The following is a 20,704-nucleotide window of genomic DNA, read 5'->3' as shown; positions in this document are numbered from 1 at the left end:
GCGTTGTTAGTTCATTACAAACGTTTGGTTCTAATTTCACGAAGACCCGTACTTGTCAGTCTGAAAAAATAAATTGCGTCGTTTGACAATCGCGATGGCATAACCTCCTCCACAACGTTCACAGTGATTTGACAGCTAGCAGAAATGTTGTCCTGCTGGCACAACACGAGCTCTTCCAAACAAATATTTTCCTACTAGCCATTTGCGTGTCATCGCAATCCCGGATTTAGTGCAAATTTACATCCTTTTGCAACGTTTTGTAGTGGCTTTAGTGCACTTCTGGATACCAACACGATCATGAACTAGTTGCAACACATTCGTTTTGCAGTATTTCGTGTTGACATAGAAAAACCAGAAAGCCTCGCGTGAGTTGGCCCCTCGAGTCATTGGTAGACAATAGTCAACCCTTACGATCGGAGGTGTTTCCGACGCGATACAAAATTTGTGGGTTTTTTTTGGTAGCGCTTATTACAGCTTTAAATCGTCAAGATGGTTTTAGCAGATTTAGGGCGTAAGATTACGAATGCGTTGCATTCGCTCAGCAAAGCGACGATCATAAATGAGGAGGTGTTAGATTCCATGCTGAAAGAAATCTGCACGGCACTACTCGAGGCAGACGTTAACATTCGGCTGGTGAAGAAACTGCGCGAAAATGTACGATCTGTGATCGATTTTGACGAAATGGCCGGTGGATTGAACAAGCGACGTATGATTCAGTCGGCCGTGTTTAAGGAGCTTGTCAAGCTTGTTGATCCCGGCGTGAAACCATACCAACCGATCAAGGGACGTCCGAACGTGATCATGTTCGTAGGCTTGCAGGGATCCGGCAAAACGACAACGTGTACAAAACTGGCGTACCATTATCAAAAGAAGAACTGGAAATCGTGTTTGGTTTGTGCGGATACGTTTCGCGCTGGTGCGTATGACCAGATAAAGCAAAACGCCACCAAGGCGCGCATTCCGTTTTACGGAAGCTACACGGAAGTAGATCCAGTCACCATCGCACAGGACGGAGTGGAAATGTTTAAAAAGGAAGGTTTCGAGTTCATCATCGTGGATACGAGTGGTCGGCACAAGCAGGAGGAATCGCTTTTCGAGGAAATGTTGGCTGTAGCCAACGCGGTCAACCCGGATAATATTATTTTCGTCATGGATGCCACTATTGGGCAGGCTTGTGAGGCCCAGGCTAAAGCGTTCAAAGAGAAGGTGGACATTGGTTCGGTCATAATTACGAAGCTAGACGGGCACGCCAAAGGAGGTGGTGCATTATCGGCGTAAGTGTTGATTTGTGTAGTTTGTACGTCATACGGATGCGATTTCATTTCTTTTTTTCGTTGCGCAGAGTGGCAGCGACAAACTCTCCTATCATCTTCATCGGCACTGGCGAGCACATTGACGACCTGGAACCGTTCAAGACGAAACCTTTCATTAGCAAACTGCTTGGCATGGGCGATATCGAAGGTTTGATTGACAAAGTTAATGAACTCAAGCTAGACGACAACGAAGAGCTTATCGATAAGATCAAACATGGTCAATTTACTATTCGAGACATGTACGAGCAGTTCCAGAACATTATGAAGATGGGCCCTTTCTCGCAGATCATGGTATGTTGTGTGTTATCGTTGAACATTGATTACGTAGAACTCACTTTCATGCTTACCACTTTGCAGGGAATGATACCCGGTTTTTCGCAAGATTTTATGACGAAGGGTGGCGAACAGGAGTCCATGGCGAGAATCAAGCGTCTCATGACGATGATGGACTCAATGTCGGACGGCGAGCTCGACAACAAGGATGGCGCGAAGTTGTTCAGCAAACAGCCAACACGCGTTACACGGGTAGCGCAAGGATCGGGTGTGATGGAGCGCGAAGTGCGCGATCTGATATCACAGTACACGAAATTTGCGGCAGTCATCAAAAAGATGGGCGGTATTAAGGGACTATTCAAGAGTGGCGATATGACGAAAAACGTGAACCCAACACAAATGGCCAAACTAAATCAACAAATGGCAAAGATGATCGATCCCCGCATGTTCCAGCAGATGGGTGGTATGAATGGTTTACAAAACATGATGCGACAGTTACAGCAAGGTGCGGGCGGTCTGGGTAATCTAATGAGTGGGTTCGGTGGTAAGTAGATAGAAGACCATCCGAGTAGAGCATTCAGAGAGTAGAGTGCAGCATTGGGTGTCTGCCGTACTTTTTGCGTTCTTTAACCTGCTGTATGGTGATTGAAACGTGAAAAGTGTTTATTTTACTAATCTGTGCAAACACATTAGGGCACATTGGTAGGATCGCTACGAATAAATGGTATGATTTTGTTATCCTATGTTGAAAACGTAACAATTACGTTCTGTCATTGCATTATTACTGTGAGTTTATGAAATCAATTGTACGATTCCTGAATATACTGCAATGGATTACAGTAATATTGGGCAATTCGCACGTAGTGTTGCAAACTCGAGATGTTGACGGCTAACGATGTACAACTCCTTATCAGGATTTAAACACAACTTGGTTCAATCGCTTTCGGAAAGGATCAAGGGAAAGGTTTTCTATTATAATATATATATATTTCTAATAGTATCCATTAAAAACATAATTTATGTGTCCCTAATCAATGAGTTTCCATATAACGCCAAGATAACGCTTCGCTCAAATCGAGTGTTGGTCTCAGAGCCACTGTAATCGACGAAGAGCAAACGCTGTCAAAATGACAGAAAAGGGACGATACGGCTATTTCCAACTAGTTCAGGGTGAAATATTTGTTACAACGAGCCGGATTTCCCTTTCCGCTTGGGACAAGTAAGCAAACAAACATGCAATTAATTATATACGGTATTGTATGACTTTTCTTTCTAGGTGATACACTGACATAGTACGTAAGGATCGCTTAAGAATAAAAATGGCCCCCAAACAGTGTAGCGGTGCGTGGTTGCTGCTGTTGGCAACGATTTGTAATTTCTGCATACTGGTACTCACCGAACTGCCCCGTCCTCGAGGTGTTTCTATACCGCAGGCCAGCCTATATGAGGATCGCGCTGGTAGTGGTCAGTTCGTTTGTCTCGATGGAAAAAAGGTGATACACCGAGAACGCATCAATGACGATTATTGCGATTGTGACGACGGTAGCGATGAACCCGGGACTGCCGCATGCCCGGGCGGTTTTTTTCATTGCACTAATGCCGGCTACAAACCACTAAGTATCCCAAGCTCGAGGGTAAACGATGGCATCTGTGATTGCTGCGATGCATCCGATGAGTATGGTTCACAGGCTAACTGTGTTAACACGTGCAGCGAGCTTGGGAAAGAGGATCGAATGCGTGAGAAACAGCGGAGCGAGATGCTGAAGTCGGGTAACCAGCTTCGGCTTGAGATGAGCCAACGGGGGCGAGCTTTGAAGGATGAACAGCGAACCCGGCTGGCCGATCTCGACAAAAACCGCGCCGAAGCTGAAGCACTGAAGCAGGAAAAGGCAACTCTTAAAGGTGAAGCAGAAGAGTTGGAAAATGCGGCCCTCAAGATGTATCGTGACCGCGAGGAGGAAGCGAAAAAACTGAAAGAAGAAACGGAAGCAGTGAACAATCGAGATGAAGCCGAAGAAACCTTCCGAAAGTACGATTCTAACCAGAATCAAATGCTCGAGCTTGTCGAGCTGCAAACGCGGATCGTATTCGATCGCAATCGGGACGGTGCGGTTACAGAAGATGAGGCACGCTTCTTCCTAGACGAACGGGATCAGGTAGATTTTGAAACATTCGTAACACTATGCTGGCCGCGCATCAAACCGTTTCTTATGATGGATTCCGGACTATTTAAACCACCGAGCGAAGAGCGGGGCCAGGAGGAGGTGCTTGAAGAAACTGAAGAAGCGGAACTACAGAACTCCGAAGGATACGATCTGGAGGGTAGCGAACCCAGCGATCCATCAATGAAAGATATCGCGTACGAAGATGATGAATATCAACCACACAACGGTGATGAGGAGGACGATGAGACGCTCGATGAGCATGATGAAGATGAAGGGGAGGATGTCGGCGAGGGAGAGATTGAAGCGGCAAAAGGTGCTGAAAAGCCACCCATCGAGTACGATGCCGTCACTCAGGATTTGATCAACAAGGCAAATGAAGCACGCAATCAGTACACGGAAGCTGATCGTCATGTGCGTGAAATGGAGCAGGAAATTCGCAGCATAAAAGAACTGTTGGACAAAGATTACGGTAAGGAGGAAGAATTTGCCGCCCTAAATGGGGAATGTTTCAACTTTGAGGATAGGGAGTACGTGTACAAACTGTGTCCGTTCGACAAGGCTAGCCAGCAACCACGGAATGGTGGGGCCGAGACGAGGTAATTTTTTACCTCCCGCTATCTTAAAATCGTGCTATTTCAATAGGATTATATGCTTCTCCTTCTAGATTGGGAACCTGGGACCGATGGAACGGGCCGGGAGATTACAGTGCTATGATATACTCGAACGGAGCACCTTGCTGGAACGGTCCTCAAAGATCCGCTTTGGTTCATCTAGAATGTGGACTCGACACAAGAGTTCTATCGGTCGCGGAGCCGAACAGGTGCGAATACGAGTATCGTATGCAAACGCCGGCCGCTTGCTTTTATCAGGATGATCAATCGAACGGTCCCAAAGAAACGCACGATGAGCTGTAGTTTTAAAGCGCCTGGATGCGATCTGAAGCATCTGCAATACGGATGGGAGAGCATCGAACGCGATGAGGTTCGTCGCTTATCATTCGTCAATTTCTGGATGTGCTGGATGTTCCGTAGCATTGCCAACGATCGTCCTAATCGAATCAACATTCCCTCGCTCGTGTGCGGCTATTTGCGAGAGAAAATAATCAATATTTGTGTTTGGAACGGAGTTAGATGCGAAAATGACTGACAACACGTGTACATCGCGTGATGGTAACATTAATTCTTCACATGGCGGTACATTCGATGTTTACTTTTTTATTGTAGAACATCGTTCCCTAGAAGAAAGAACATGGTATACATTTAGAAGAATAGTAGTTTATGGTACGATTGTCAAACTGTAGCCATTCCAATGCTCAGGTCAATGGATGATAAATGGAGAGAGAGATAGAGAGAGCTCGCGCGAAAAGTGAGACATGTACCATTCAACTAATGGGAACCGAAACAAATCTAATAGCGTTGGTGTTTTTTTGTGATTGTCGTTCGGTTCGGAGCCACCATGTGTGAGTAAATTTCATTTATTGGTATACAACATGATTAAAAATATCTTCATCGTAAAAGACACCGCTCGGGAAGGGTGTGCGAAGGGAAGTATGAAAACACGTGCGTTTTATAAAACGAATAGATGAATAATAAAAACAAAATTATCTACGTTAAAAAGGAAAAATGAATGATGTTATTGTTAAATGTAGCCTATATTGTAATCCAAACATGAACTACCACCAGACAAACTAAAAATAATCGACAGCCCCTAAAAATATCACATATATGGAAACATCATGATCACTACAATGATCATCCTTCAAGGAGGCTTCAATCCTCATTACTCACTCAGCGGTTTTGTTTTTATTTTTTTTAAAGAAAAAGAACACGTTAACGACATTTCCGTAAGTATTCAATTTAATTAGATCTTCGAATTTTATGTTTGTTGTTTGTACGCACGTACTTATTCAAATGGTTACAAATGTCTCTCGTAAAGTTTCGCTTTCCATTTTCAGTTACGTTTTGTATAAGAATTTTTAAATTGCTTTCCATTTCCTCGTGTTAAGGTTTAAACTGTTTTTCGTTATATCTTACATGTATAATTTTCACTGCAATATTTGCTAGATCCTTCGCGTAAAAGCCTTATCAATTTTGTTTTTCTCCTTACTTTTGTATAAAGATTCAGATTAACATTTTACACCTTTCGAAAAAATGGGAATGTTACATAGAAGAAGGTGCATACAGAACACGCAAAATTTGTTAGCTCAACGATGATCGAACTAAAACAAGTAATAAATATAATATTACCAACACAATACAATTATGCACCCTGCTCGCACAATACATCGGTGTAAGGTTTGGCTCGATTATTTCTCACTCACATTTGCTTGAGTCGGTTGAGTTTCTCTTGGTACTATTACTATACCAACATGCTGTTAGGGGTATTACAGCCTAGCCACATATAAATAAAATAAAGCTTTGCAACAATTCCTACCAGTCAATAATAATTAATGCTGATCGAAAAGAGATACTACATAATAAAACAATACACAAAACGTAAATAGCAACTGAGAAGACTGGATTTAAAATAAAACAAACAGAAAAAAACAAGTGTAAATATAATAAATCTAAGCTGTTGTTCTTCATGTTGGTAAACAATACTTTCGTTAGGAGCGGTATAATGTTAAGGTACGGTGAACATTAGGAAGCACTATTATATGTACAATTGAACTGCAAATTTAGACAAATAGACAAAACAAAATACGCGTAGTATTGATCCGGTACTGAAACTGTCCCATTATTTTGAGGCAAACCGAAAACACTATTTTAAACATAATAATACACAAAAAAGCATTTTGCACAAAAATACCAGATTGCCTACATCGTACAAAACGCAAGTGCTGAGAAATGTAAAATTGAGAAATATCAAGTCAATTTTAATAGGCTGAAGCACGACATTAAGCATTCGTTGTTGGGGCTATCGGGATTTTTTGTTTGTTTGCCTCAAACATTTTTCTCGTGAATTTTATATGTAAATCACATGAACGACCAGGATTCACTGCAGTACGATGCTACTTTTTTTTTCAATCTCTTTAATACGCATATGAGACTCGTTTCGTTATTCCTCGTGTCCATATATGGTGGGATACTTACTAGGGATCTTTCCCGATCAGTCCAATATATTATTTTAATAATCGTCGCTCAGTGTATAGTCTTACGCAGTTCATTTTCATTGTTTCGTTTTATGCTGTTCAGCCACTTGTTTTTGTTTATCTCGCTTTTGTTTTCGTTTTTTTCTTATCTATCTATATTACCTCGGTTCAAAGTTGTGCAGAGCATTGTGCTGGTACAATGATAGATTCCGATTTGTCCTAACACTTGCACGTTCGAATAAACTATATCAATGCACACAATATGCATGCAACGGTGATTTCAACCACGATGCAGTCGCTGTGAACCATTAACTGAAAATACAGTATACAGGCAAACAGATGTTCCGGCTCATTAGTTGTTCTTCAAAATAGGCACAATGCAGCGTGTTTTTTAGGTGCAGTTGTTAAAATTACAATGCTAAAAAAAACTAAATTTCACAACAAACGCCATTCAAGTTGAAGTGTGTTCACGATTTTCAACCTTAGAATGGAGTAAATAATATCGTAATCGCAATCAAGCTCTGCAGCAAACAATGGCAAATGTTGCGGTCCCGTAGCATCGACATTAATGATTCGTTTCACAATTAACAAGCGGTCATAACAATTAGCTTTAAAAAAATATATATATGCATATAAATAGATCAAAGCTGTGTGTCAGAGATAAAATAATCACTTTTCAACTCGGTTGAGGAACAAGGGCTGGGGAAAATCTTTTACACTTGAAAGTAATCACCTACAGCGGGTGCCGTTCCATCGCTATCCGGTGTGCCCATCGTTTTTCGGGCATTCGGGATCCCTGCCGGCGTTAACGTTTGCGTGCCCGGTGTCGGAGTTGCTGTATCAGAATCCGTTGTTAGTGAATCATTCGTTAACGATTTAGGTACACACTCTACCCCGCCGCTTCCGCTGCCTGTAACTCCTCCACCACTCTCATTGTGGAGCCGTTCGTAAGGATTTTCCGTAACATTGAGATATTTTACCGATTCATAGTTGGGGTCTGATTCACTCCCTGTGAGTGACTCGTAGTTGCTCGATATTCGACTCAGGCTGTTGTTGGTCGTTACCGTGGTGTTGGTGTTGCTGTTGTGCTTACTATATCCAATCAATTGATCCGGAGAGCTAGTACTGCCGTCACCATCGCCATCCGTCGACGAAGGAGTTGTGCGTGTTTCCGATATGCTGGAATATCCTGGTGATGATGAAAGTGTCCCCATAACCGTCCCAGTTCGATCGGCCTCCATAGTCGTGCCAACACAACCGGGTGGACTGGCACCCAGACTTGAACCTCCCATGACGATTGCTGCCGATGGCGAAGGTAACGTCAGCGTTCCGGACGCTGTGTGAGGTATGCTAGAGTATATATCCGACTCGTCGTCTGGTTCCAGGTTGTTGTTAATATTTGGTTTGCGTTTTTTTGCTTCTTCTGTTATGCTTGCGTAATCGTGACCTGGTGGGGGATTTTTTCGCTCCGAAATCACGCTATAGCCAGGATCGTAATCGTCCTTCTCTTTGATGCTGCTGTACCCAGGGGTACTGCTGTCTGTATCTTCATCCTCCGCTGTCCCGGCTCCTCGACTTCGTGTCCCAAAATCCAAACGATTTCTTGCGCCGATTTTCATTGCTGAATGGGCTGTCTTTGCCGTCTCACGTATGCTACTGTAACCATCACTATCACGATTTGTATCACCGCTATTTCCTCCTCTCAGCTTGTTGAAACCTGATGGATGACTTGCGCCTGATGGTTTACTGCCGGTCGGACGCAATATTTCGTAGTTTGGATCCGAGTCCGATTCTGTGCGATTTGAACCACGATTCAGCGTCTCATATCCGGGGTCATTGATGCTTCCACGCGTATCTGGCAAACTTTCGTACCCTGGTTCGGTGTCCGCTGTAAAAGATCGTTCATAATGCTCGTCAATACCGTGACATATTTCCAGCGAACCGAGAGACACTTTTTCAATACCTTGCGCTACTACCGCACGCAGTGGGGAGTTTACCTCACCACTTGTTAGCAAAACATTCGCTACTGTTGCCCCTCCACCTTCAGCAGTATGGTTGCGATGCAACTTCTGAATCTGCGCATAATCCGCTGATTTGCGTGCTGCTTCCATGCCACTCTTTACATTATCACCGGGAATAGTTTCATAGCCAGGATCTTTGCTTTTGCAATTACCGGTGCTATTGCGTTGTGCTGCGATCAGATTTCTGCTCGGAGAACCACTGGGCAGCGAGCTGCTACCGTTAAGCGGAACCATATCTGAATCTGACAGCAACTGTTGCTTCAGATGCTGCGCATCAAGCGACCCATCTTTCCGTAGCGGTACGGGTGACGAGTTTTGCGATGGTACTTTCGATAGTTTATTCTTTTTCATTACCTACGATAGAAAAAATGGAATTATTAGTATTGCTGTGGTTAACGAAAGTTGCCTGAGAAAGATCTACATGATCATCATCATCGTCATCATCATGATCATGATCATCTACATAATTCATAATGTTGTATCTCCCACGGTCATTTTAAGGTGGTTGTTTTAGCAATTTACAGACTCTGATAAGTTTAAACGACATGTTGGATAACATACCTTGGCGTACATTCCCTCCAAATCTTTCGACGGACTTTTCTTTTGTTTGCCACTAACTGCAGAACCGTTCGGTAGCATTGTACTGTCAATGTCTATACCAGACTTGTTTCCAATGTTTTCTCTATTGAATGCTGATGCACCAACACCGCTACATTCGATCACAGAGGCAACGGAATTACGCCCTGAGGTTGCAATCGTAGTATTCGATGATGCTACACTACCGGACCCGATCATCGATTGATTCGAAGTGCTGAAGAAATTATTTGCCTGATGTTTTAATGTTTTTGGCGTTGGAGGTAATGGGCTGTTCGCCTGTCGCTTCTCTGGTTTCGGCGAGCCTAAATTCCCTACCGAGCTGGTGCAGCTCGAAGATGATGCCTGACGTGAATGCTGAACAAAGGTTTGTGCCCTTAAGCCTCCACCTTCGCCGGAAGCCGTTGATGGAACCAAATGTGATGGAAGTCCATGCGTGTGCTCATCACCTGACGTTACCATATTGCTATGATTGCTGAGACGATTCGGTGCTGTGGAATTCGTTTTGTTGTTACTGGAAATACCCCCAGAATCAAGTGCATCGTTCACGGTTGCATGTAGCGCCTGTACTGATGGTGGTTGTGGTCTGCTTGACGCACCCGTATTTATTTCGACCGACACGGTCATCGCGTTGGGAGGTTGAATTTGGGCGTACGTTTCCGACCCGCTAGTGTACAGATCGCCTTGATTACCAGGATCATCGATCGCGGCATACATCTCATCCGAATCATCTGACACAGTAGCATAGTGCGAGTCGCCCAATATCTGTCTTCGTTTGGCGGTCGTTTGGTTCGGCATATTTTGTGGCAGTAAATTTGCCAAAGGTTCCCGCACGCTTATACTTGTGTAACCCTCTGGTTGTGGGAAGATAACAAACGTTCATTAGCTTATGCCGTAACACACACTTTTAACCACAATAGCACCATACTCACTTGAGGAATCTTGGGAATCTCCACTAAAATGTTGCGATGGTGGTTGAACTATTGGAGGGGTCATGTATGGTAAATCTTGACTAGCAGACACACGTCCAGCGATCGCAGACGCAGCCGGAATATCCTAAAGAGAGAGCATATTCAATAATTTGATAGCTAGTTATACCTCTGTACATAATTAATACAATGCCAATAGTGAAGAATAGTTTGGCGGGATCATCGCAACGGCTTACCACGGTTGAAGTATCTCGATCTTCTATGTTCTGAGCTGATTCACGGCGTGAAATGGGGCTCATTAGCTCGTCATCATCGTCTTCGTCGTCATCATCATCGCCATCCCGCGGCTTTGAACGACTCGCTGTCCCAGAAGTTCCGCTGGATCCTGCCTCAAATACAGTACTTCCGATTGCTGATCCAGGCTGCACTACTTGCGCATACGGATGTTCCATGCGACGTAATTTGTCGTACGCATGGGGGGGTGATCTGACTCGAGCATAAGGAGAGCTGATATCATCTGCCTGACTAATTGAACTGTGCTGAGAGACGCTGGTTTGTTTTTTCAAGCTAGCTGATGCTGTAAAGAAAAACATATTCATAACATAACATAGAATAATATATATATATAAATATATATATATATATATATATATATATATATATATACAAGAATGATATGGTAATTGGATACAATTATCGGAAAAATTACTTACGACTCCTCCCTTGAGGCAAGTCCTGGACCTTGTCTCCAACAGTAGCGTACAATTCCGAATTATTATCACCTGCTGGTTCAGCTATTGGTATATCAGGCAAACTTCGATGCGGAGCATTGGAAGTTCTACCATTTTTGTTTGGGAATATATAATGAAATGCAAAACAAAAGTCATTATAATATGAATCTCCATTTTGGCGACCATTTTATCGTCATTTGCTAACGATAGTTCCATTAAATGAAATTCCGTGTTAAGAAATTAAGAAAAATCGACAAACCTTTTGCTGCTGCTTTCGGTATCAGAACCAAACCCACCGCCAACACTGGCTGGGCGTAGATTCGATGCATTTGCCATGTTTGTTCCGTGAGCACCATTACCAGTGTTGGCTTGCACATTGATTGCACCGGTCGAACCCGAAGATAACAAAGTGTCCTCGGGATTTGTGAGTTTTACATTACCTTCTAGTCCAAGAAGATCATTTCTAAAATGATCGCGATGCAGCCGCAGCACCAACAGCAGCAACAATACGGTTGGGTGTATGGGGATTTTTCAAACATGTTTTTGTTTGTGATACCGACCATTCGTATGGTCAGGTCAGATGCAAGCACACGCAAATACAAATTCATATACACACGCACACAACATCCAGCAAACATCAAACAGTGACAAAGAAAGAAAAAAAGAGAGAAAAAAACGATTGTGTACAAAACTATTCCAATTAATAATATAATGCTATGTTTTAATTCAACGCAATACCATAACAACACAGCTTTGGCAAAAGACAAGATAGTGTCATGAGAATAGTGCTATGAAAAATAATGGCGAGGAGTCCGTTAGTTTGAATTAAGTGTAAATGATTCCAAGCGAATTTAGGTTTTTATTACGCTTCCTATGAGCTATGTTTCTATTGCTAAGTGAGTCATTATATTTTATGCCAATGATGGTGAGAACAGTAACAGTTAGGCAATAATATCGATAACGTTAACAAAGCTTATATTAGAAAACTCCGTTAGTTAAAGTATTAAACCAGTCCGTAGATGACGTGCTACGTGAAATACAATAAATCAATTATTACAACCATGACTACATCTCCATGATGATGTCATGCATGGATTTACATAGCCACGATGAGTTGGATAGAAATGTGGCAAAGCATTTTGATATGAATTTCTTGTATTACATACTATATCTCAGAATACCATGAACTGCAACAAACAGAATGACAGTGCATTCCCGGCACCTATAACCTGTTCGCTTGTCGGAGTTTGTTTCTCCTTTGCTTTAAATTAATTAATAAAAACCAACCCATACTACCAAATATTACACAACATTCCACACACAGCTATGCAATTTGAAATCGAGAGTTAATTTAATGACATTGAGGATTTAATGATGAAAACACATGATTCATTTTCCCGAAGCTTACGCTGTACATGTACGCCAGTTAACAAAGCAAACCACACTGACAAACTAATTGTATAAGTGGAAAGCGAAATGAAACACTTACTTGATCTCTTGTTTACGCCGACAACAGAGACAGGATAGTATAGTGGTGATCATGCTGACCATTACTACGGCCGAAATCGAATACAACCAGAATGCGTCATATCCCAACGCTTGAAGCAACATTGTTATGTCAAGCGATAAATTTACCGACCCTGGGGTTTTGCGTCGCACATATAACTGGAAACACTAAACTATGCAGGAAAATAATCCTCGGAGATTTATCTTGCGATCGAGACCCACTTGTATGTGTATGTGTGGGCCGGGTGCGATGATCGCTCAGCTTTCCTCTATGACACACGGTATTCAATGTTAAATTTTCCCTATTTTACGAACACTTGCATGTAGGCCAAAGGGCCAATTCGATTTGATTCTGGGACGCACTTAAATCACGCACATTTTGTTTCATCTCTGCACACGCACCTGCATGTAGAATAGAATCAACATTAAAATAACATACTATCGCGTAACTAAGTACTAAGTGTAAGGCATCAACATTCATAATCGGTACTAATGACTGTGGAGTTCGGTGCAATATTCGCAACATCGACTGCATACTACGAACCGTTCAAAAGTTTCACATTTGCTAGAAATGTGACACTTCGGAATGCATCATATTAAAACAGTACGCACGCACGAGTGCATCTTGAAGGTTCGGGCACTGCATCTTTCGTCCACGAAGTGAAAAGTTCACCGTTCTCAGTAATAATTACCGGTGAATGCATGCTGCAGGCTTCCAGCCGGCCAGCTGTGTCGATTGCAGAAAACGTAAATGAAACATTGTTTGGTAAACATTTACTTTCGCACACACACCTACAGCCTCCTAGTAATACGACACAACACGCACAACACAACTACCATCTCAAGCTGCGGATTTCCTTTAGTACACGGTGTATGAACTTCCCACAGTTTTCACTGCATTCTCGCTGTGGAAAAGAAAAACTAACGATTTCTCCTTGCGACATCGTTCGCGATTGCTCCACATCTCGCTGCCAGTTGGGTCTCTTTCTCTCACTCTTCCCCTTCCTTTTTGGAAATTCATGAATGTTCCCTATGCGCGATATCGATAGCTTTCGGACACGGATGTGTAGGGCAGGTGGGCGTGTTGACTGGCGAGCGGCGGTCGGGCGAACCGTGCACTTCCACCTGCTTCTCTATCGTAGCTAATCCACAAAGAGAAAGGTGCCGAAGCATTACGATAGCAATGTGAGCAAACTTTGGAGAGATTTTTCTATCGGAGAAACAGCCGTCTTCCGATCGGCCCGTACAAACCGTGCACTGTGCCGATCGGCCCGTACGAGCCGTGCATTACTCTATGCGTACAAACCCGCGGGGTAACGCGGCACGGAGAGAATAGGCAACAAAACACTGAAAACGGGAACAAACTAATGAAAGTCGGTGCAATGCTCTGGAATTCAAAGCGAAACAAAGCGTATACTAAAGCATAAGTATTGGTTCCCAGTTGTCTCCCATGGCAGCATCACAAAATATATACACTGGTGTGTGCGTCGTAGGTCTCAATAATAACGCAGTTTTGATTGTCTGTTTCATGATATTGTAACATATACGCTTCACTGTAAACTATTAGCACGAAACCATCGATGACTCAAACGAAAAACAATCTGCATCAATTGCAAATCACTACTTTCTCGCTTTACCTAAACACATCGTAGAGCCTCTCACTTCGCTCCTACGAATCCTGCTGTTTTCTTTTCGACTCACTAAACTTTGTATTACAATTTCATCGAAAAACTTAAATAATCACCTATTTGCACCATTCATTCCCTTGGTCCATGGAATCTACGGCAGGGAAAGTCTATGCTACACGTTACGGATTATCCCAGCACTTCGCGGAATCGAGAAAACATACTTTCCTTCGCTATGGTTACGAGCGACGATCTTTTCGAAGCTTGTCATCAATCAAGTGTTGTTGAAATGCGTCGGTGTGCCGCGTGCTAGTTTTTTCTCTATGGCCTGATCCAAACACAGGGTGGTCGAGCTACGAAGTGAATCATGCCTTCTAAACGCATTTATTGTCATCAGCACTTGACGCTTCATTCGATTTCGTTTGAATCTGCCCACATTTGAAAAAGCATGGAACGAGCCACACGTTTTCATATTTTTAGCGCTTTTCATTTGTTAATTTGTTTTCCTTTTTCTGTATAACTAATATTCATTTTGAAATGATGTAGACAGAGAGATGTGTGTTTGTACGCTTTTGTTTTTTGTATAGGTTCAGCAATGTACAAAAAGTAATCAGAAATGGTATAAATAAAGCTGTGTAGCCGACACGCGAGAGAGATTCGGACGATCATTTAATCGAATCATAGTGTTATCTCAGTTTTGTACAAAGTCCATGTTTCAGAGGCGAACAATTCTCAACATATCATTATGCTAACCAATATGCGATCGGGAGCGATGTTAGCCCCTCGATATGTTCTAACGTTTAACAGGCTGGATTGTCTTCGACGGTATATCGACATGTGATCGATCTAATACTAATCGTTGCTGTGCTCATGTAGACTGTGACTACGAATGTGTGGTACCTTACCGATTTAAGGTAAGGACCGATACCTGGAACGCTGGTCAATGGTTTCTGCGAGGTTGCCGTAAAACAGGTCCTTCTTCTCTTCGACCTTGTCTTCGGTGAGGCCGTGAACGTTTGTCAGGGCGATATTAAAGCTTCGGCCACTCTTTTTGTTCACATCGGTTCTCTGCCATTGTATTTCTTCTAGGGCTACGAAGTCCATATTTAGTTTGGCTATGGTGTCATCTAGTTGTTTTAAGGCTCCGGCTCTATACATTAGTTGTGCATTCTGTGGGTCCATAAAAATCGTGGTCCTGGGGTATAGCGTGGTTCGGTTACCGTTAAATTCGTTTCGAGAATGCCTCAATTTTTTTTTTAGTCTACAAAAGATTTTGAGGCAGGATGACTAGCCCTGCGTTCAAGCCCTCAATCAACTGTGGGACCTTCATGAGGATTCGAATCCTAACCAATTGCAAAGTGCACAATTGTCTAATCTTCTTATATTTCTTATTGTTATTAATTTGTTTGATTTTTTGTTTGAAATTAACTCGTAACTAAAGACAAACCGATTTATGTAAATTCAAGGATCTGTGGGAAAATCATCACGACACTAACATCACGTAATTCAACCAGATACCTCCTTTAAAAGCAATAATTCAAATGCAGCGCGTGTTTGGTTTGGTAATATAATGTCCACATTTCCCTTATTATGTATTGAAACACTTCCTGCCAAACACCAAGACATTAAGGCAATCCCGGGGATGGGGTAGATGTGGCTGGCGAACTTTATCGTCATTCAACTCATGAAGAAACAGTGCTCCCCCAACGTGTCAGTAGGCGCGGAAGAAAGGAGCCTACTGATAAGCGACCTGTTACTATCTTCACACAAGATATTGATACTATGCCCCATCATCATCACTAGTGTACACGAAAGGCGATAGCAACGTTAGCGCTTTTCGATAAACATTACTTCCCAGTTAGTCCGCCGTTTCACCTCGTACGAGTTGTGTAGCATATTTGAGTCGGGTTTTTGAATTCTGACTTTACGTAGTTGGTGAGTTGCCTTGTTTCGTATTGTGCACTCTTCGTAAAGGACCACGATCTATTGAAACGGTGGCAGTAAGCTGGACTAAGTGTGAATCGTAATAAATAATTTTAACACTCCTGGTAGGCTCTATTTTGGATTTCAACCGATAATACTCGTCTCCATTACGTACGGCTGTGTACTATCTCTGTCAATCTGGAAACCAAGTACGTAATTATGATAAGAGGCACAGGGGCTAACGCAATACATCGAAATGCCGGTGCAATTCGCCGCAATTGTTTTCGTTTTATCGAAACTCGTATAGCTTTGATCGTGCCCATCGGCAGATTACACTTGGCAGAATCTCACTCTGGACACTCTGTGCACTGAAAGTAACGTTTTTCTGCTGTTGAATCGTTCTAACAACATGTTATATTCTTCCCTTTCAATCCATTACTATCGTCACAGAAAATGTTGATCTTGTTTACCAACATTCTGGAATGGGCAATACTAGGGTAGCACACTTGTGCCTGATTGTTTGTCTGGGGTGGCTTCCTGCTTTCCACTGCACAACGACTTCGAGCACGCTTCTCGCAGGTATGTAAACCATCGTACACTCAGCATGGTTTGTTACCGTTTCTAACAAAGGCTGGACACTTGCAAGTGTGTGGTGATTTTTTTCCTGAGTGCTATATTAATAATACTTTTATTGTACTTTTCCTTTGTCCGATTGCAGCTTTAACTGATAACTTCACCGAATGTGGCGGAACAACTTGCAATCCGGAAACTGAAGTATGCAGGGAAGAGAGCTACTGCGAGTGTAAACCACACTTTGAAAATGTAGGATCATTCGAATGTTTGCCTTGTCCGGGCGAAGGACAGCACTGTCGGGGTTGCTGTATCAGCGATGCACTTACCTGTTATCGTGCCGTTTGCCAGAGATGCTCATTGGATAGTAATGGAAATTGCATGTAAGAATGGGCTATCGGTGCGCTTTACTGCTAATATCGGATGTTGATTGAACTGTGGGGGTTAGAGATCCGTTAAGCTGTTGCATTTGTTATGTGAATCGGGAGAGCAGAATGGTGAACCAGAATTTAATTCGTGCATTCATGTTCTTTTGCAGCAGCCAGGAATCCTTGTTTTTCTTGACCGCTGCTCAAGTAGCGCTCGCCACCGCTATGGTACTTGGTGTGATTTCTCTCAGTTTTCTGCTGTACAAAACCCTTCGTAATCGTTTAAGGTATGAAAAAGGTCGCCCCTTCATTATTTGCGACCTATTGTGCTTTTTTAACAATTGCGTAACATGTGCTTAAATAACCATGCTCTTCCAAACCTTTCTTTGCAGGCGCAACAATCAAGTACTTGAGAGCGAATTCCGCCAATCAGTCGTCAGCCGTGTATCGTTATCATCGATACAACAACGCGTCATTAGGCGCTTACGAGATCGCCCGCCGAAATACGAAACGAGGCACAATTATGAGTACCAGCAGAGACAAACCGAACGACAGACAAGTCAGCAAAGCACATCGACCGATAATATTGAGCAACGCAATGCTACACCAATCGATGGTCCGCCTCCCGCATACGATGGTGATACGGTATGATGTCGCATGCAAATGCACATTTTTCAACTGTAAGTTCTCCGGCCATTCTTATGTTTAACCCATTTTTTCAGGTTTCGCTAGCGGAAAATCCACCACCTTACACGCAAGAGCAAACCGATGGGCAGGTCGGAAGTGGCATTGCCGTCATCGATATTCCATCAACAAACGCAACTGAGCATTCACGATCTACCGATGGGACCAATGATCGCAGTTCAGGAAGCGTTCAAGGAATAACGAACCATGGATTCGAGCCGGACAAAGTTGTCACATCTCCGTCACAAATCCCAAATCAGTCTCCGAGTAGTGAAGAAACTGATGAACGTTCCAAGGATGGGTGTTATGATATTCCCCTAGTCAGTAGCAATGATAAGACGGTCTACATGTAAGAAATACCGCGAACCCAACCGATTTACTACGTGCGCTGGAGCTTTTTTACAGCAACGTTGTGAAGTATTATGATGCATGTTAATTTTGATTTTATAAAAGGAAGACAATTACTTCCATCGAGGATCCAAGATACTCCATGGTCATTTTATTACCTTTTTCGTCGATTCAAAGCAAAGGTACACTGACGGTTGGCAGTTTTCTAGTTCGTAAGGGCTTCCAAAGCAGCTACAACATCGCCCCGATGTACCCGCAGGGTTTGCTCCGCTTTGCTTCGGGTAATCTCCATTTCACGGATCTACAGCCATCCGAAAACAATATCAATAAGTGTATTGTTAATTCAATTCATATATTTATACGCATACTTACTATCAGTTCTATGTCCTCCTTTTTGACGTGAACTTTCTGTAGTTCCCGTTCCATGGCAAGCTTTTCTTCATTTTCCTTGTTACGTTTATCTTCAAACAAGTTTGCAGCCTGTGGAAAGGAACACAAAACGAATGATATCGAAATTCGCAAACAAGCGTATATGGGCAACCAAACGATCGACTTACGTTGGAACACAAATTGTGCGATGTGATCTCCTTTTCCTCAGCGTAATCCGTCACTCGTTCCAAATCTGCCGCACCACCATCGTGTTTAGAGGATTTCTTTAGTTTTTTGTCGGTCGCATCTTCTACGCCATTCACTGCTTCTGGATCAGCCATTGCGTTCTGTTGTGGAAAAGTGCTTGGAAAACTATTTAATATAATGAAATCTCCCGGCGGCAAGAACGTACAAAATCAATCCGTAAACACGACAACCACACTTTCTCAACTCTTTGACAGACAACTGAAACCGTCACAACATTACAGCAAGGTGTGTAGAAGGTTATAATTTTGAGAATTATTTTTTTATGATCCTAGGACCGGAACTATTGTTTATACATTAGTAATATGAAATCCGATAATTTCATACCATTCGTCAACGTGCAGATGTTTTCTCAACAACTTCGTTACGATAAACTTCGATTGTTAACCAAGGTTTATAGCCTTTAGGAAATAGCTTATTTCATTTTTGATGGAGTTTATTTATGCTGCCAACGTCATGCAACATAACCATGCGTGTGCCTTTGTGCATTTCTCCCTGTGCAAAGTTGTCAAACGTTGTTGATAAATAAACCAAGGTTCGGCGGTGGTACTCCAATAATTTTGTAATAAAGTTTTGAATTTGTAATAAAGTTTCACAAATGTCTGCGACTTTTAAGTTGTCCAAAAAGAAATACTCGCAGCAAGAACTGCGACGTATAATGAGCGAAACGAAGGCGTCTAAACAGCAGCAACAACCAGTCGGCGATTCGAACCGAATTGATTCACCGCTTGCAAAATATCCTTTTCCAAAGTTATTATTCTGAATGCGAAGTTTAATTCTTGTTATACATGAATATATTCCTCATACAAGCTGTACGAAGTGTATTCCTTAACTGATAACTTAATCTACATACGTATAATGATGCAGGACAGTTGATGTGCGTTCTTTGCCGGTCTGTGGTACGATCTGCTGTTGTTTGGAAAGTACATCTTAACTCGAAACAACACAAGGAAAACATTGAATTAGCCAAACGGCTGAAGGAAACTTCTGCAGAGAAAAAACCCGCAGCACTACTGAAACGATCCGGAGATGCACAAGCTGGTATTGACAGTGTGCCTGTAAAAAAGATAAAAGGAATATTGAAGAATGCGACACAGTCAAAAGTAATACCAGACGAATTGCCGGACGAGTTTTTTGATAGTTCTGCGGCAAACACTTGCAGTACCATCCACTCCTCAATACGTAAGGATCTCGTCAACATCAAATTACCCGAAAAACGTCGTGAACAGCGTGCCGAATCGATGGATCTAGACGAAGCGACGATCATCAACGTGGGTGGATCGGGTTTAGTACCAGATGAAGAAAAATTGCCAGAAGGATTTTTTGACGATCCCAAAATGGACGCAAAGGCTCGCAATCAAGAGTATAAGGACCCGGATGACGAGGAGTGGGAAAAGTTTCAGAAAGAAATTAAGGAAGCGACTAACGTTTCAATGGCTATAATAAGTGAAGAACAAGAGGAATCTACAGCCGAACGGCAAATAGCGGAGATAGATGAACAAATTCGCAATTGGTCCCGCGTTTTGGATTTGGAGAAGAAGAAGGAACAAGTTAAAACAATGAAGGGAGCCATATTTTCGGTAGGTGGTACAAATCATTTAAGCAAAACGGATCGAAGCATGCAAACATCCGTCGATGATGATCGCGACGACGACGGTGATGATGAGGAGTTTGATGAATTTTTAGATTGGAGAGCGAAGAAATCGTACAAATAGATCCAGGAAGTACATTGCAAAATGGCAATCAGTTTCTATTAAACGAAAGAAACATGGAAACAATCTATGAACCGATAAGTAAAACTGAAAACTATTCTTATTTATAATTCCCATATGATAATTGCTTTTGTCTATTATCTTAAAAAAATTATCTTAAGAAAGTGTATTATCTTAAAAAAAAAGTTTTTTTTATCTCTAGAAATCATCTGATATCG

The 20,704-nt window shown here is 42.4% G+C and overlaps 6 protein-coding genes across 6 annotated transcripts; 4 read left to right on the top strand and 2 right to left on the bottom strand.

Moving 5' to 3' along the window:
* The first annotated feature begins 489 nt into the window (after window positions 1–489).
* On the top strand, window positions 490–2,138 carry LOC128709559 (signal recognition particle 54 kDa protein). Its single transcript, XM_053804565.1, has 3 exons — window positions 490–1,274; window positions 1,343–1,604; window positions 1,671–2,138. Exons 1-3 carry the CDS (start codon window positions 490–492, stop codon window positions 2,136–2,138), a joined length of 1,515 nt encoding a protein of 504 aa, XP_053660540.1.
* A 767-nt stretch (window positions 2,139–2,905) lies between these two features.
* LOC128709558 (glucosidase 2 subunit beta) lies at window positions 2,906–4,665 on the top strand. Its single transcript, XM_053804564.1, has 2 exons — window positions 2,906–4,347; window positions 4,416–4,665. The coding sequence occupies exons 1-2, from the start codon at window positions 2,906–2,908 to the stop codon at window positions 4,663–4,665; spliced, it is 1,692 nt and encodes a 563-aa protein (XP_053660539.1).
* Window positions 4,666–7,555: 2,890 nt separating this feature from the next.
* Window positions 7,556–12,728, bottom strand: LOC128706804 (mucin-5AC). Its single transcript, XM_053801746.1, has 8 exons — window positions 12,607–12,728; window positions 11,377–11,580; window positions 11,100–11,224; window positions 10,623–10,963; window positions 10,390–10,513; window positions 9,425–10,311; window positions 8,806–9,217; window positions 7,556–8,730 (listed from the first exon to the last, which is right to left on the bottom strand). Exons 1-8 carry the CDS (start codon window positions 12,726–12,728, stop codon window positions 7,556–7,558), a joined length of 3,390 nt encoding a protein of 1,129 aa, XP_053657721.1.
* A 3,925-nt stretch (window positions 12,729–16,653) lies between these two features.
* On the top strand, window positions 16,654–18,146 carry LOC128708623 (uncharacterized). Its single transcript, XM_053803603.1, has 5 exons — window positions 16,654–16,750; window positions 16,890–17,124; window positions 17,280–17,396; window positions 17,502–17,754; window positions 17,832–18,146. Exons 1-5 carry the CDS (start codon window positions 16,654–16,656, stop codon window positions 18,144–18,146), a joined length of 1,017 nt encoding a protein of 338 aa, XP_053659578.1.
* Window positions 18,147–18,346: 200 nt separating this feature from the next.
* On the bottom strand, window positions 18,347–18,851 carry LOC128707945 (huntingtin-interacting protein K). Its single transcript, XM_053802903.1, has 3 exons — window positions 18,699–18,851; window positions 18,514–18,621; window positions 18,347–18,442 (listed from the first exon to the last, which is right to left on the bottom strand). The coding sequence occupies exons 1-3, from the start codon at window positions 18,849–18,851 to the stop codon at window positions 18,347–18,349; spliced, it is 357 nt and encodes a 118-aa protein (XP_053658878.1).
* Window positions 18,852–19,372: 521 nt separating this feature from the next.
* On the top strand, window positions 19,373–20,489 carry LOC128707903 (zinc finger protein 830). The gene is made up of 2 exons (XM_053802860.1): window positions 19,373–19,509; window positions 19,628–20,489. Exons 1-2 carry the CDS (start codon window positions 19,373–19,375, stop codon window positions 20,487–20,489), a joined length of 999 nt encoding a protein of 332 aa, XP_053658835.1.
* Window positions 20,490–20,704: the final 215 nt, after the last annotated feature.

This window comes from Anopheles marshallii, chromosome 2 (assembly GCF_943734725.1).
Source record: "Anopheles marshallii chromosome 2, idAnoMarsDA_429_01, whole genome shotgun sequence".
NCBI classification, from domain to species: Eukaryota; Metazoa; Arthropoda; class Insecta; order Diptera; family Culicidae; genus Anopheles; species Anopheles marshallii.
Note: the sequence above shows the minus strand (reverse complement) of the source record. Positions and strands in the feature narration are given on the sequence as shown.

Excerpts from the sequence above, each read along its gene's own strand:
- LOC128708623 (XM_053803603.1), top strand. The coding sequence starts at position 16,654 with ATGGGCAATACTAGGGTAGCACACTTGTGCCTGATTGTTTGTCTGGGG. Across the intron at positions 17,125-17,279 it reads GATAGTAATGGAAATTGCAT|CAGCCAGGAATCCTTGTTTT; the intron begins GTAAGAATGGGC and ends GTTCTTTTGCAG. Across the intron at positions 17,397-17,501 it reads ACCCTTCGTAATCGTTTAAG|GCGCAACAATCAAGTACTTG; the intron begins GTATGAAAAAGG and ends CTTTCTTTGCAG.
- LOC128707945 (XM_053802903.1), bottom strand. The coding sequence starts at position 18,851 with ATGGCTGATCCAGAAGCAGTGAATGGCGTAGAAGATGCGACCGACAAA. Across the intron at positions 18,622-18,698 it reads CGCACAATTTGTGTTCCAAC|GCTGCAAACTTGTTTGAAGA; the intron begins GTAAGTCGATCG and ends TCCTTTCCACAG. Across the intron at positions 18,443-18,513 it reads AGGAGGACATAGAACTGATA|ATCCGTGAAATGGAGATTAC; the intron begins GTAAGTATGCGT and ends GGATGGCTGTAG.
- LOC128709558 (XM_053804564.1), top strand. The coding sequence starts at position 2,906 with ATGGCCCCCAAACAGTGTAGCGGTGCGTGGTTGCTGCTGTTGGCAACG. Across the intron at positions 4,348-4,415 it reads AATGGTGGGGCCGAGACGAG|ATTGGGAACCTGGGACCGAT; the intron begins GTAATTTTTTAC and ends TTCTCCTTCTAG.
- LOC128707903 (XM_053802860.1), top strand. The coding sequence starts at position 19,373 with ATGTCTGCGACTTTTAAGTTGTCCAAAAAGAAATACTCGCAGCAAGAA. Across the intron at positions 19,510-19,627 it reads ATTGATTCACCGCTTGCAAA|GTATAATGATGCAGGACAGT; the intron begins ATATCCTTTTCC and ends TAATCTACATAC.
- LOC128709559 (XM_053804565.1), top strand. The coding sequence starts at position 490 with ATGGTTTTAGCAGATTTAGGGCGTAAGATTACGAATGCGTTGCATTCG. Across the intron at positions 1,275-1,342 it reads GGAGGTGGTGCATTATCGGC|AGTGGCAGCGACAAACTCTC; the intron begins GTAAGTGTTGAT and ends TTCGTTGCGCAG. Across the intron at positions 1,605-1,670 it reads GCCCTTTCTCGCAGATCATG|GGAATGATACCCGGTTTTTC; the intron begins GTATGTTGTGTG and ends ACCACTTTGCAG.
- LOC128706804 (XM_053801746.1), bottom strand. The coding sequence starts at position 12,728 with ATGTTGCTTCAAGCGTTGGGATATGACGCATTCTGGTTGTATTCGATT. Across the intron at positions 10,964-11,099 it reads CTTGCCTCAAGGGAGGAGTC|CATCAGCTAGCTTGAAAAAA; the intron begins GTAAGTAATTTT and ends TTTTCTTTACAG. Across the intron at positions 9,218-9,424 it reads TGGAGGGAATGTACGCCAAG|GTAATGAAAAAGAATAAACT; the intron begins GTATGTTATCCA and ends TTTCTATCGTAG.